Raw genomic sequence first — 15,671 nt, 5'->3', positions numbered from 1 at the left:
ATATATTAAAAAACGAGCTCGGGGTAAGGCCATGAATATTAAAAAAAGTGCAAAAGTGCGATGTACCGCAACAGGGAGAAAATAGACTCAAAAGAGCTACTTTGCTTGGCCGAAATTGGTCAAATTTTGGCCAAATTTGGTTTTTTCCTCTGAGAAAATATTCGTAGTCCAGCAGTTTGTAAACAAACAAGATGATCGTGTTTACTTACCAAAAAGGTCAGCTGAAAATGTGTACCTTCGGTTGGCCACCAGAACTCAAGCGCCGGCCATGGTGATGGTGTGGATCGCCATAACAGCCGATGGTCGCTCTCCTCTCGTATTAATCGAGCATGGCATCAGAATAAATGCCGAATATTATAGCGAAAACATTCCGAAGGGTGTATTAAAGCCTTGGGCACGCAAACATTTTGTCCGCAGACCTTGGACATTCCAACAGAACTAAGCACCATCGCACTCAGCACGCTCCACCCAAGAATGGTTACAAAATGAGGTTCCTCGCTTCATTTCCAGCGCACAATGGCCACCAAAATCGCCGGATACCAATCCGTTGGACTATTGTGTCTGTAGTATTTTGGAAAGCAAGGTTGGCACTAAAAAATACAAAATATTGATCACCTCAAGCAAGCGCTTCGCCGGGAATGGACCAAAATACCGCAGAGCAACATTCGGGCAGCGTGTGACGGTTTCATTGGCCGTTTGAAGGCCATAATTCGTGCCAAAGATGACGAATTCGAACAAATCTAAACTTATTCTAAAATTTGATGCTATTTCCGACATTTTTTGTTTTCATTCAATAAAATTAGAAAAAAGTTATATCATCCTGTATTCTGAATAATAATAGCAAATTAATATTCGATATAAAAATTTTTAACATCATTTAAATTCTAAAAATATCAAAGTTTCACTTTTAAGTTATTGTTTATCTACCCCCGCAAGAAAAAAATAATTACGTTTTAATATTCTTTAAATTGGATTTATTTAGACAAGCTAAATATATATATGCGTATACATGGAGATGCTATTTTTGAGAAAATTCGTTGAGCATCCCAACAGAGTTTTATTTTATGTTTTCGCTTTTGTTAATTCAAAAATTATTTTTTTCAAAAGAATCCTTTCACAGCCAACGAAATAAACATTAGCCAATTAAAAAATGACTTTGGCTTTCTAAGCCATTTGTTGGAAAAAAATACGAAAACAATTTCTACCCTCACAATTGGAAACAAAAGCTATTCAAATGGTATTTAATAAGGAGACAGCCGCAGCCAAAGTTTATTGCTCGTATCTTTCTAGATGTTGGCGATGTCGGCAGCATTCGCGGCAGTAGTGTCATAGCAAATATGGCCAACGCCGCACGACAACCGCAAGAATTAAAGCAGCATAAGATGGTTGGACCACCAGCAGCAACAGTCGCAGTACCAGTATTACCGCGTAGCCACAACAACACGCTAGTCCCACGAACGAAACAGGCAGCACAATACAATGATGAAAGAATAAATGGGCATACAAGTCGGGGGGTCGTCGAGCAAAATGCTTTTAAGACGCCATAAACCCCTAATTACGTCCAGTTTTAATTGAGAATTTATTTTGCTGTTTAGCAGTTTAGTCCTTTCAACAATGTGTTCCGTTCGTTCACATGAACGCCGCTGATATTTATTGCCACCAAACCGACATCTGCCATTTTTGAATATTTACCTCCCCCGAATGGAAAAGAACAACAAAACTCGCCGTAATGTGTTTTCGTTCCTTGGTGTCGGCAGGTAAAATACTTTACTGGCATTGGGAAACTGTGCCACTGAATCATTATTTGTAGCCCTTAATTAGGTGAAACTGAAGTATGTTTTTTGCGGTCTTGTATCGAATTTTATTAATGACTTTGCTTATTTTGTTTAAGAGGTTTAACGAATCATGGAAAACAAATAAGTGCTGGGAAGGTTCAATAAAAATATATGTGTTTCTTTGGAAAAACTTTAAGGTCTGTTTCAGTATATTCATACAACATTGAAAGAGAAAACAATATGCCATTGCTATAAATTTTTACATTTTATATTTATATATTAATACTACTGCTACTATGGAGGATAACATTCCGTTATAAATTTTTGAAATTATACCCTACACAACAATGAGGGCAACGGGTAATTTGTTTTGCTTAAAATACGTATAACATTGCGAAATAATCCTTTTGGTACACCAGTCTTCATATCTCGACGAGATAAAACGATTAAGCTTTTTTGATCTCCTTGACTTTCTATTAATAAAATTATAATCAAAATCCAGGACCAAACGTCACCAGAATGGTAAATGAATAAAAATATTATAATATACATCAAATACATAAAATTTATCCAATTGTGCAGCTGTAAGGGTTACTATTCTAATCCGACAGGCGAGAAAATTATTTTGCACCATTGCTTACTTAAATCCCTAAAGTTCTTTATCAAAAGTATGACATAATTTATTGAATTTGCATTCTAATATATATTTTTTTTCGAAAGTAATATCTTCCATATGCATAAAAATGAATTGTTGTTTGCTGGTAATTGAATCCTAATATTTGCCAAAATAATGAAGATATAAATCTGATTGAAATTATTACAAGAGATACTGTTGATTTTCCCTCCAACCTAAGTATTTATTTGGGGACCACGCCTACTTTCAATCAATATCAACATACATAAAAATCATATGTCGTTCGTTAGTAATTGATTCAGTTGAAATCGGCTGGATCCCGAGTTAGGTTTTTACTTTGACGCCCATTTTTATACCCTACAACACTATGTGTTTGGGTATTATAAGTTTGATTGGGCCAAAAATTATGTAACACCACGAAATATTGATTTCCCACATAGGAAAGTATATATGGATCTTCCTATCTCGCCGAGCTGAGGCGATCTAGCTATGTATGTCCGTCCGTCCGTCTGTCCATGTCAATTTGTAATCACTCTACAGGTCGCAATTATGGCCCGATCTTCACGAAATTTAGAATGGAGGTGGGGCTAGGGTCAGAATAGAACACTATTTCTTTTGGAGATGATCGCATAATATTTGGGGGTTGAAATGAAAACTGAAAAAATTAATGATTTTGCAGTTGTTCTACAGGTCGCAATTATAGACCAATCAAAGCGGAAGTTAGCATGAGGCTAGATCTTGTGACTGGACAGATGCCTTCCAATTTTGATAGTCATCGGGTAATATTTAGTGGGTGAAATAGGCCACAACATTTGTATTAAATAAAACTTAAATTTTCCATTAAACCGCGAATATTTTTAATCTCGGCGAAATCACAAATAGACGAACAGGTCAATTATGACCGTTACGTAGATGCCGTAAATATGTCGGTTATACATAGCGAAGTATATACAATGTGTATATACAAAGGGAGGAGATGTTAGTTAGAATCCTTATATCTCAAGAATGGCTGGACCGATTTTGACAAAGTTTGTCAATTCAGAATGCCCTCTTGACATAAAAGTATAAAATCTAAAAAAATCGCAGAAAAATATGCCTATAATGATGTTAATAAAGATTTTGCAATATTTTTTATGACATTTTTTAATTTTTTTATATTTTTTATCGCATGCAATTTTTTCAGTTTGACTTATAATATTTTGTAATATTCTTTCACCTTACAACACAGGTTGGGGATATTATATAAGTATTGCAAATATCGTCCGATCCTCACGAAAATTTTCACAAGGGTAGGGTTGGGCTGAGAAGGGCTAGGCGTATTGTTTTCAAAGATGTCCGCGATATAATAGGTGTTGAAATGGACCAACAACTAAAAATGTTCCTGATTTTGCAGCCGTTATAAAGGTCACAAATAGCAACCAAAGGACACGAAATCTCGCATAAAGTTAGAGTTTAGGACAGCGGGTGGAACGGACCACTAATTTTGTGTGAAAAAGTAACAGTATTACATACAGGCGATATCCGAAATACACAAAAGGCGAACTTCTGGCCTTTTTATGCTGATTTCGTTGACGAATATAGCCAAATATCGTAGACAAGCAAATCATATAGATGAGTCTAAATTTGAAGACACAGAGGGGCTTTTGGAGATGATTGCAAAATATTTAGGGGTTCAAATTAACCAAAAACAGACATGTTTTTCCAATCACACAATTGAAGCCAATCGAAACGCCTGTGAAGAGAGTTATGGACAGGGAAGAATTGTAGCATTTTGGAGGACCATTGGATTATATTTAGCTGTAAAATGGACCACAACAACTAACAGCTCGAAGGAGTGCATAAATATTGGGCAAATGTCCCTAGTCAAAATCTTAATTTCAAAAGCGAAACCTTCCAATATTGATTTGGACATAAGGGGGCTTCTAACACATTGTAGTGTTGTGGGGTATAACATAGTCGGCCCCGCACGACTATAGCCTTTGCTTACTTGTTTTGACTTAGGTATACGTGGTACTATTGACCCTCCCTCTATTGAAAGTCAGAGGAACTGGCCACGCCTATTTCCATAAATCTGTATGTATAACAATGAAGCAAATGCTAAAATCGTGCGGGGCCGACCATGTGATACCCTACAACACTACAATATTCTACCATATCCCCTTATGTCCAAATCCATTTTTACGATTTCTCTTTTAAAATTATGTCATAGAGCAGTGGCTAGATATTACCTTAGCTTTTTGATCAGTGATATTTGCCCAATATTAACGCACTTTGTTAGACTTCTTCCCTGTCCTTAACTCTTTTCTCATGGAAAATTCCGTGTCGATTGTTTTCAATTGTGCGATCAGTACATTTTTTCTGTTCTTGGTTCATTTCAACCTCTAAATATTTTGCGATCATCTCCAAATGCATGTATCTCCAAATTTAGACTCATCTATATGATACTTGTCTACGATATTTGGCTGTATTCCTCAACGAAATCAGCATAAACAAAATAAAAAGCAGTAAGTTCGGCCGGGCCGAACTTTGAATACCCTCCACCATTTGGAATGAATTTGAAATTATCAAAAATAAAATCCGTTTAAAATTCTTTTAAAATCTTAAAAATGCCGAATATAGCCGTTATGTTGGGGTCTCCGCCGCGTTACCCTACATAGGCTTTGTTTGTCATAAGCCATTACTTTAATCAAATACGAAACTTGAAATAAAGGGTGAATAATGTAGCTAAAAGCAGCAAAATACCGTATATAGTGCGGTACCGTTATATCGGAGCTATACGAAGACCTGAACCTGCATACACAATTTTCTGTCACAGGCTGTAGTTCCCATTACGAACTCTATGTACGTAATTTGAAATAACTCCGGTGAAACTTTGGGGGGGGGCTATATGAAGACGTGGACCTGCACAGATAATTTTCTGTCGCAGGCTGTAGTACCCATTACGAACTTCAAATACAATTTGAAACAATTCCGGTGAATAATGTCGCTAAAATCATTAAAATACCGAATGTAGAGAGGTACCGTTATATGGGGGCTGTACAAGGACGTAGATCTGCTCAGACAATTTTTCGGTCTTAGGCTGTAGTATCCATTTTAAACTTCAAATACCAAATTTCGAAACACTTCCCGTGCATAATGCCGCCAAAATCATAAAATACCGAATATGCAGAGGTACCGTTATATGGGGGCTATATGAAAACGTGGACCTACTTTGCCCATTTACAAACTTAACCTTGCCAGTAGGCAGCCTTCTATCTCAATTCGTTCGAAAGATATGGTGATTACAACAGACAGACGGACAGACAGATCAGCTCAGCGAGATAGGAATATCTGTATATACTTTCCCATATGGGAAACTAATTTTTCGTGGTGTTAAATAATTTTTGCTCCAATCAAACTTATAATACCCCCAACACATGGGGACAAAAGTCAGTAAAATTAAAATGAATATAATTTCGGTATTTCGGTATGCCTTACCCCCTGGTAAACATTACCATCGTTCTCCACTCATAAACAAACGTTGTTTTTATAAAAACAACAATAATGGGATTTTGCCTGACGATTTTGCAACAACAAAAGGTAATTAACAACATTTTTCGCTAAAAAAGCGACGATATCAAAGACCTACCAATAGGTACCAATGTTATTAACTTTAACTTCTTTTATATCAAAATTTTGAGTTTCAATGTTACCGACTTTTGTAGGTAACTCAAAAATTTACATTCCACTACTGAATTACAAAACAAGGAAGTACAGCTAATTATAATTGAGATCAAACTTTTTTAATAACTGGAATCCGGCAAAAATAATTCTATACCAAAATTGATTTAAATCATGTTCTTAAATAAGTAATAATTGTTTCTCCCCCATTCCCTAAATTTTTCCTAAATTGGCATATTTTCATAAAATCCAGTAAAATGCTTTTCAAGCACATTACCCCTACAAATCTTATCCAAAGAAAATGTAAAACAATAACATATTTCAGAATATCACTAATAATATTAACCAAACAATGACGATGAGAACAAAGGCAAGCCAAAAAGAAGCAAAAAATACAGCCCCATTGCAAAATTAGAGGGATGAATATTTTCACAACAACAACATTAATGATTTTAATTATCCCAAGCAAAATATTAATGATTAGTCATCTCTTTGTCCACTTGTTTGCATTCACCAAATTAGGGCAATATAAACAGCAACCTTACATTTTCACTGTTAAAACTAAGTTCATTAACAGGGTATTGTGGAAAAAAAGAACAAAGTATGGAAAAAGAAGATAAGGAAACAAAATGAGAAAAAAGTACACTGGGCTCATGGTAGAAGAATATAGGTAGCCGCATCGACACAGCTGCTGGGACAATGAATTGTCAAACCAATTTTGGAATTGAAAATGTTGAATGGAAGATTATTTAAATTTGCAAAAATTGTTGAAAAACGCTGATTATAATAACCTCCGAATGACGTCGTATAAGAAAACATATAAAAATCTACTTATATTTGAAAAAAAGCATTTACAATTTTTTGACATATCAAGGCTCCCAAGCCTGTATTCTTCTGCCATGACTGGGCTAATGAAATAAACACAAGTAAGGAAAAGTCAAAAGTCGGACAGTGTTGACTATATGATAACCTACACCACTATGCACATTTAGTAGAGCTCCCGTAATAAAACAATTTATTTCAAGTAGATTATACCACCTATCAATATTTGGCTTAGGGCAGTGCATGATATCACTTGGATAAGGATTCTATTAAAAAATATATGTCGGAGCCGAGTTACACAAAATGGCAACGTACGTCCCGAAATTCACTCCATTTGGGCTGATATTAGCCATTATTTGCACAAAAAACCTGAAATCGGATTAAGGGTATATAAGGAAGCTATATCCAAATCTTTGCCGTTCTCGATAAAATTTGGCATAGATATTTCCGAGCTTTAGAAGAAATATGGTACCAAATATAATTGTTGTCGACTGCATATTATGAATGTGATGGACTTAAGCACAAAATCGGATGAAACATACATATGGGATCTATTGAACGAATTTCCTCTAATTTTAATGTACTTGGTTCTAGACTGAATTTGGTTGGATGTACCAAAATTCAGGACTTTCGGACTGATATTGGCCATTTGGTGCACAATTAACCCGAAATCCGATGAAGATAAATATGGGACCTATATCCAAATCTGAACCGATAACATTTAGCAGCGGTATTTCCGAGCTCTGTAAGATATCTGGTACCAAATATCATTGTTGTCTAATGCATATTACGAATTTGAGGGACTTTTTGGTGCACAATTAACCCGAAATCGGTTGAGTTCAGGGTTGCCCATATTCGACGGACCTTTGACGGATTCCAATCGACGAGGCTTGTCCGCAGGCAACATTCTTTGCGTCAATTGAATTTTGTACGGGAACAAATGCAAATCAATGTGTATAATCCGTTGTAAAGTGGACCGACCCATGCCCACCTGCTGAGAACGGCGTTTTTGGGATGTTCTTGGGGACCTCTCAACACTGGCTCGTACGGCAGCGATATTCTCGGCCTTGGTCGACTTTTATATGGCCTCTTCGGATTAGAAAGAGCCTTACCAGTCGAAAATTTTTCGTATAAACGCTTAATGGTGTTCTTAGAAGGCACACTTCTCACATTTTTTAATGTTTTAAAAGCTCGTTGAGTTTTCAGAATTGACTTCTTCTGTTGAATGTAAATTTCAACTATTTCAGAGCGCTCGCGTGGCGTGTATTGGTTCATGGTAAAAATCTGCTTGGACTGACGCTTCAAACGCGGTATGTTATTAAGTGATGTGACATCTCTGTCAAAAGTTATGGCGTTGCCATATGGGTCCGTCGAATATGGGCAACCCTGTATATATATGGGAGCTATATCCAAATGTGAACCGATCTCGACAGAATTTGATATACTTATATCTGATACCAAAGATTATTGTTGTGAAATGCATATTACGCTTGCGAGGGACTTTAAACACCAAATCGGATAAAACATATGTATGGGAGCTATATCTGAACTGATTTACACCAAATTCGATGTACTGGTTTACATTATGAACCCAGTCGTATATGCCAAATTTTAAGTCCATTTGGGCTCTTATTAGCCATTTGGTGCAGAATAAACCTGATATCGGATGAAGATATATATGGGAGCTATATCCTAATCTGAACCGATCTCTACAGAATTTGACAGACGAATTTTCGAGCAGTATCTGATGTCCGATCATTCTCTTGGAGCTATAGCTATATTTGACATATATTGACCATTTGGTGCACAATTAACCCGAAATCGGTTGAAGATATATGGGAGCTGTATCTAAATCTGATCCGATTATCACCAATTTACCAAAAGGTTTCGTCGTTGGGCCAAACAAATATTGTTTGCAAAATTTCATCTCAATCGGATAATAATGGACGGACAGTCGGACTGACAAGCATAAATCGACTCAGAAAGTAATTTTATGGAGATCCTCAAAAGTGACTATGGGTCTATCTCGCTTCCTTCTCCATTTTACAAACAAATGCACAAATACATAATACCCTCACCACTATGTGGTGTAGGGTATACAGTTAAGGTTGGAGAAATTTTGATTTTTAAGGTGATTGTTCAATTTTCGAATAATATAACTTTTAAAGAAAAGAACATCAAGCAAATTGTATAAGTATAAACATCTTTAGACCACTACAAAAATCAAATGCTGCTTAAAATATTAAAAAAACACAGAAATTATCCGTTTAGTGTGAATCATAACGACCAAAATATAACCAACCGTCTGCTATACTTCCACGAGACCTTCAACTCACTCGGAATGTGTTCCATTGTGTCACATTATAAACACATGGCTGGTTTCCTTTTTCATGGCGCATTTAGAAAATTATCACAATTTAATTAGTTGCTAAAGTAGGGAAATTTTATAATTGCCAAACTTTAATCGTCACACCAACAGTTCCATTTCACAAGACAAACGTGCTTCCACACAACTTAATCTCAAACCAAAATGTATTTAAAACCCTTTTATTCAACTACACAAACACTTGCACACACACACACAGATCAGCACAGCCACAAAGTTCTATTGAACTTTTCCAAGTGGAGTAGGAGTAGAAACGAACAATATGCCGATATAGTATTCTCTGTGGAACATTGGTTTCAATAATTTTACCCTGACCTCAATTGAGAAGAATTCTTCTTCTCCTTCTTCGGTAGTTTGTTCCATTGTCGTCGACGAGTTTGCAACGCAATCTGCTTTCAACGTTTCGTTTACTTGCAGTTGGAATTGTTACTGCCAGTAGTGAGTACCTTAGTTAATGAAATGAAACGGAATTGTTGTGCACTGCTGTGGTCAGCAAAGGAAAGACTGTGGCACACAACTTTTATTGGAACTTTAGTGTTTTTGCGTCTCTTATCGACGATAAAAATTTATTATTTTTAGCAAAGTTGTCTCATCGATAATTGGCTAAGATGATGGACAAGTTTAAGAAATAATTTACAGATTTTTTTTATTTCATAAGTTAAAAGGATTAAATTAAAGCAAAGTAAAGCCCACCATGAAATAAGAAATGGTAAATAAATGTGGATTAAAACAAGTTAAAAAGTATCAGTCGGATTTGCCAACAGATGTATATCCTCAGCCAATGTCCATTTATTTAAATATATTTCGACTTGGGTTATGATTATTTAAACTGTTGACCCTATATGGGGGAGTTTCCGAAGAAGAGATATTGTTAATTTTGTATATGACCTAGGGAGCCTATGGCTATATCTATACGAATGAATGCCAAACCCGATTCAATTCCGGTTTATATTAATCATTTAGTGCTCAATAGACTTGAAATCGCTTAAAAAAATATATGGGACCCATATCCAATTCTGAACCGATCTCGATAAAGTTAGGCAACGGTACTTCTAAGCTGTATTTGATATATGTCCACGAATACCTATGTTACGGAGAGCTTATTACGTCTGTGAAAGATAAACATAACACATCGGCTGAAAAATATATATGGGATCTAAAGATATATCAGCTCCGATCAAATTTGACACACATGTTTATAGGCTCAATTTGGTCGAATATGCCAATATCTAGCCAATTTGGACTAATATTACACATTTGGCGCACAATAGAAATCAAATCGGACGAAGATATATATGGGAGTTGGATTTTGACCGATTATCCCCAATTTCAATAGGGTTCGCCCTTGGTCCAAACAAATGCTTTTTGCAAAAATATTTTAGCCATATTTTTCAATGGAATTGCCTGAAATTCCACACAAGGAGTGCCTTGTGAGTATCTTTCCCTCTGAAGGTGAATTGTCTATATAGGTCCACGATATCGTATATCCCCCATATAACGGTACCCCTCGATATTCGGTATTTTGATGATTTTAGCCACATTTTTCAAAGGAATTGTCTGATAATACACACAAGGAGTATCTTGTGGACACTTTATCCCTTGGAAGAGAATTATGTATATAGATCCACGATATCGTATAGCCCCCAAACAACGGCACCCCGCGATATTCGGTATTTTGATGATTTTAGCCACATTTTTCAACGGAATTTTCTGAAATTCTACACAAGGAGTTCTTTGTGAGTACTTTACCCTCTGAAAGAGAGTTGTCTATGTAGGTCCACGATATCGTATGTCCCCCATATAACGGTACTCCCCGATATTCGGTATTTTGATGATTTTAGCCACATTTCTCAACGGAATTGTCTGAAATTGTACACAAGGGGTTCTTTGTGAGCACTTTACCCTCTGAAAGAGAGTTGTCTATATAGGTCCACGATATCGTATATTACCCATATAACGGTACCTCCCGATATTCGACATTTTGATGATTTTTTCCATATTTTCAATGGAATTATCTGAAAATCCACACAAGGAGTGCTTTGTGAGCACTTTACCCCTAGACATAGATTTGTCTATATAGGTCCACAATATCGTAAATCCGCCCCCACCTTCCGATATTAATTATTTTAACGATTTTAATAGAATTTTTAATGGATTTTATTTTTTTTTTTTTTTTTTTTTGAAAAATTTCTAATTCGTTCCAAATGGTGGAGGGTATTCAAAGTTCGGCCCGGCCGAACTTACTGCTTTTTTACTTGGGTATGCTGATTTCGTTGTCGAATATAGCCAAATATAGGAGACAAGCAAATCATATAGATGAGACTTCATTTGGAGATACAGAAGGCCTCTTGCTTTTAAAGATGATCGCAAAATATTTAGGGGTTCAAATGAACCAAAAACAGAACAATTTTCCGGATCACACAATTCCAGCCAATGGACACGAAATTTTGTATGAGAATGTATGACCATTGGATTATATTTAGCTGTAAAATGGACCACAACCACTAACAGCACGACGGAGTGAGTAAATATTGTGCAAATGCTCCTGGTCCAAATGCTAAGGGTAATATCTGGGCAGTGCTGTATGACATAATTTCAAAAGCGAAATCTTCCAAAATGGATAAGGACATAAGGCGGCTTCCAACATATTGTAGTGTCGGCCCCGCGCGGCTATAGCCTTTTTCTTACTTGTTGTAATATAAAATTGTCGTTTTTACCGTTTTGGTATGGCCCCCATAAAACGGTCTCACTCACAAGATTAACTGAATCATCGAAACGATCTTCAAGGTATATGTGTTCAATGTGGAACACTTCAAGCGTGTTCAGATACTTTTATATAAAAATTTTTCTTTACCCAATGGCGGAGTGTATTAATGTATTTTCTCCTTGTTTATACATATTTAGTTCAAGAATTTAATGTTATTAATTAAATTTCAATATTGCATATATAATTCATTTCTCTTGTGCCTCAACTTGTACATTACGTCGCCAACTTAAGTCACATATTTTAAACATTTGTATTCCAAACCACGATGAGAAATGCCGCATTTCCGTATTTAACCTAAAAATGTGCTACGGTTTCCGCTGATTCATCCCATTTCCCTTTATCATGAACTAACTGTACTTCACTCTCGCACTTGAACCTAACCAAATGTTCATGTTGTACTTTCTTTTTTAAAATCTCTTTTCGATTACTGCTATTGCTGATGTCGATGCTGGTGCTGGTGCTGTTGCCGTTGTTTGTTGCTGGTTCTCTGGCATGCTCTTCTGGTTGGACACTTCCTTCCTTCCGGATGGTGATGGCGATGATGACGATGACGACAACGACGATTTTCGTCTGGACCTAACTATGGCGAAACGAACTCGAATGAATGTTGGATGAATGGATGGTTCAGCTCACCACTTATGTCGGCCTTTTGTGTTCGAGTCATGACTTATCCCTGGATGTGGATGTTCATGAAGAACCCATCGCAGGGTGCACAATCCGCCATACGCCTGGCCACAGATCCCAAATTGAAACATGTAACAGGCGAATATTTCAAGTAAGTTTGATTTATTAATTTTCATCATTCTTATTCAAGTTTAGTGGTTAGGGAGGAGGAAGGATGGTGGTGAAATACCCACTGACTGAATGACGGCCACCATCTATTTCAAGTAGCTCCATTCAAATATAATTTTCACTTTTCAACTGATGGCACTTTTGTTCGTCCGCAGTTGGCTTAGCAACGAGTAAAAGTTTTATTAAACCTCTCTATTGTATTTAATCATTCCATTTAGAGTTTTGCCTCCTATTCTTCGACTCTGGCGGCGTTCATCATTGTTTGACTGTTTGTTAATTTCTTTTGTCATTCTCTTACTTTTCACAGCGATTGCGAAATTGCAGTCTCCTCACCACTGGGGCAAGACAAAGAACTGGCCAAAAAATTATACCAACAAACCATGCGGATTTTGAAGATAGCTACCAAATTGGAAATTGATAAAGGAGAAGAGAAGGAGAACGAAATTCGAATAGCATCTGCAGAGGAATCAAAGGCGGCAACAGCCGCAACCTCAGCAACACCAACACCACCACCCCCATCATCGTCGTCGGCGTCGTCAACATCTGCAGACACATCAAACATTCAGCAGAGATGGTAACAGAAACTGCGACAAAAACAACAACAACAACACCAACATACAATCTGCTTTTATTGGTTAGCGTCTTTTGCGGCTAATTCCTCCAACCACCGACAGACAACAGTCAGACACACAGAGGATGTAGCTGCTGCATGGATGGCTGGATGTAATGTGAAAGTGAACAATGGCGCAGAATTTAATTAAAGCAATCATCTTTATGGATTTTTATTTACATAACTTTCGTAATCCTTTTATGTCTTTTCGTATTTTTTTTGTCTTGTTTGTCATACATTAATAAATAATTCAGTGCGAATGAATGTTCCGCGTTTCTTGGTAATTTTCTTTAACTGGCATACAAGTCACATGAATTGTAAGTATAATGAGAAGATATTAAAGTAAATATATGATTTTAATTTTAGAGGCATTCGTTTATAACCTACACCAGCTTAGACCAAAATAAGACCACACAAAAATATTCAAAATATATCTTAAGAGTATCGATATATTAGGTGCCATCGTTATATGGATCTACACGAAAACGTAGTCCAGTAGAGAAATTTCTTTTGCAACTGCAATCACCAACTTTGAAACAAATTTGTTGAAAAATGTGGCTAAACTCACTAATATACCGACTTTTGAGAGGAACAGTTCGACAATGGGTCAACATGGACCTATATGAAAGGTTATTAGCGAGGACTAATTCTGTAAAGTGGGAACACGAAGTAACATCTGAAGCGCTGGCTTGAGGTGATTGACATTTTCGTATTTTTTAGTGCCAACCTTGCTCTCCAAAATACTCCAGACACAATAGTCCAACGGATTGGTAACCGGAGATTTTGGTGACCATTGTGTGCTGGAAATGAAGCGAGGAACCTCATTTTGTAACCATTCTTGGTTGGCGCGTGCTGAGTGCGATGGTGCTGAGTCCTGTTGGAATGTCCAAGGACTGCGGCCAAAATGTTTGCAAGCCCAAGGTTTTAATACACCCTCCAGAATATTTTCGCGATAATATTCGGCATTTATTCTGATGCCATGGTCGATTAATACGAGCGACCATCGGCTGTTATCGCGGCCCACGCCATCGCAATGGTCGGCGCTTGAGTTCTGGTGGCCAACCGAAGGTGCTCATTAGCTGACCTTTTGGCAAGTAACCACTAAAGTAGGAACAACCAGTAAAGAAAGTCCTAAAGTCGGGCGGAGCCGATTTTATGATACCCTACACCACGTTGCTAATTTAGTTGAGCTCCACATAACAATTAAAAGTTTTTATGGGAGAATTCAATCATACACGCTATGATTATATTTATAATTTAAAGTTCAAAGGACTAAATATGCCGAAGCATTTGCATCTTTTAAATTCGGACTTGTATTACCCATTTGGTGCACAATTAATTTGAAATCGGATAAAAATATATATGGGAGCTATATCCAAATCGGGACCGATCTCGATAAAATTTGGCAAAGATATTTCTGAGCTGTATTTGATATATTTTCCTGAATATCGTTGTTACGGAGTGCATATTACGGTTGTGGGTAACAAATACAACAAATCGGATGAACAATATATTTGGGAGCTATAGCTATATCTGAACCGATCTTCACCAAATTTGGCATACTACTTTCTAGACTCAATTCGGTCGTATGTGCCAAATTTCATCCTATTTGGACAAATATTAGACGTTTGGTGCACAATAAAAGGTAAATCGGACACAGTTATATATGGGAGCTATATTCAAATCTGAACCGATCTCGATAAAATTTAGCAAATGTATTTCTGAGCTGTATTTGATGTATTTCCCCAAATATTGTTGTTACAGAGTGCATATTACGGCTGCGGAGGGCAAAAATAAGAAATCGGACGAACAATATATATGGGAGTTATAGCTATATCTGAACCGATTTCGATCAAATTTAGCATACTTATTCTCAGGCCTAATTTGGTTGTGTGTGCAATTTGCACGTTTGGTGCACAATAAAAAGCAAATCGGACGAAGATATATATGGGAACTATATTCAAATTTTTACCGATTATCTCCAAGTTCAATAGTGTTCGTCCTTGGGCCAAACAAATGTTGTTTGGAAAATTTCATCTCAATCGACCTGCACTTTGTTCACAAGAATACATTGACAGACGGACGGACGGACAGGCGGACTGACATGTATAAATCAACTCAGAAAGTGATTCTATGCAGCTTATCAAAAGGAACTATGGGTCTATCTCGTTTCCTTTTGCCTGTTACAAACAAATGCACAAAGACATAATACCCTGACCACCTTG

General features: G+C 36.7%; 1 protein-coding gene across 2 annotated transcripts in view; it reads left to right on the top strand.

Annotated features, from left to right (window-relative positions):
* Positions 1–13,715, top strand: part of LOC101896728 (retinol dehydrogenase 13) — a 340,667-nt gene extending 326,952 nt beyond the window's left edge. For both annotated transcript variants that reach the window (XM_059132169.1, XM_059132168.1), the window contains exons 4-5: positions 12,673–12,819; positions 13,144–13,715. In XM_059132169.1, coding sequence (XP_058988152.1) covers positions 12,673–12,819; positions 13,144–13,414 — 418 coding nt within the window. In that variant the 3' untranslated portion in view covers positions 13,415–13,715. The remainder of the gene's footprint in view (positions 1–12,672; positions 12,820–13,143) is intronic.
* Positions 13,716–15,671: the final 1,956 nt, after the last annotated feature.

Source organism: Musca domestica, unplaced genomic scaffold (genome assembly GCF_030504385.1).
Source record: "Musca domestica strain aabys unplaced genomic scaffold, Musca_domestica.polishedcontigs.V.1.1 112, whole genome shotgun sequence".
NCBI lineage: Eukaryota > Metazoa > Arthropoda > Insecta > Diptera > Muscidae > Musca > Musca domestica.
Note: the sequence above shows the minus strand (reverse complement) of the source record. Positions and strands in the feature narration are given on the sequence as shown.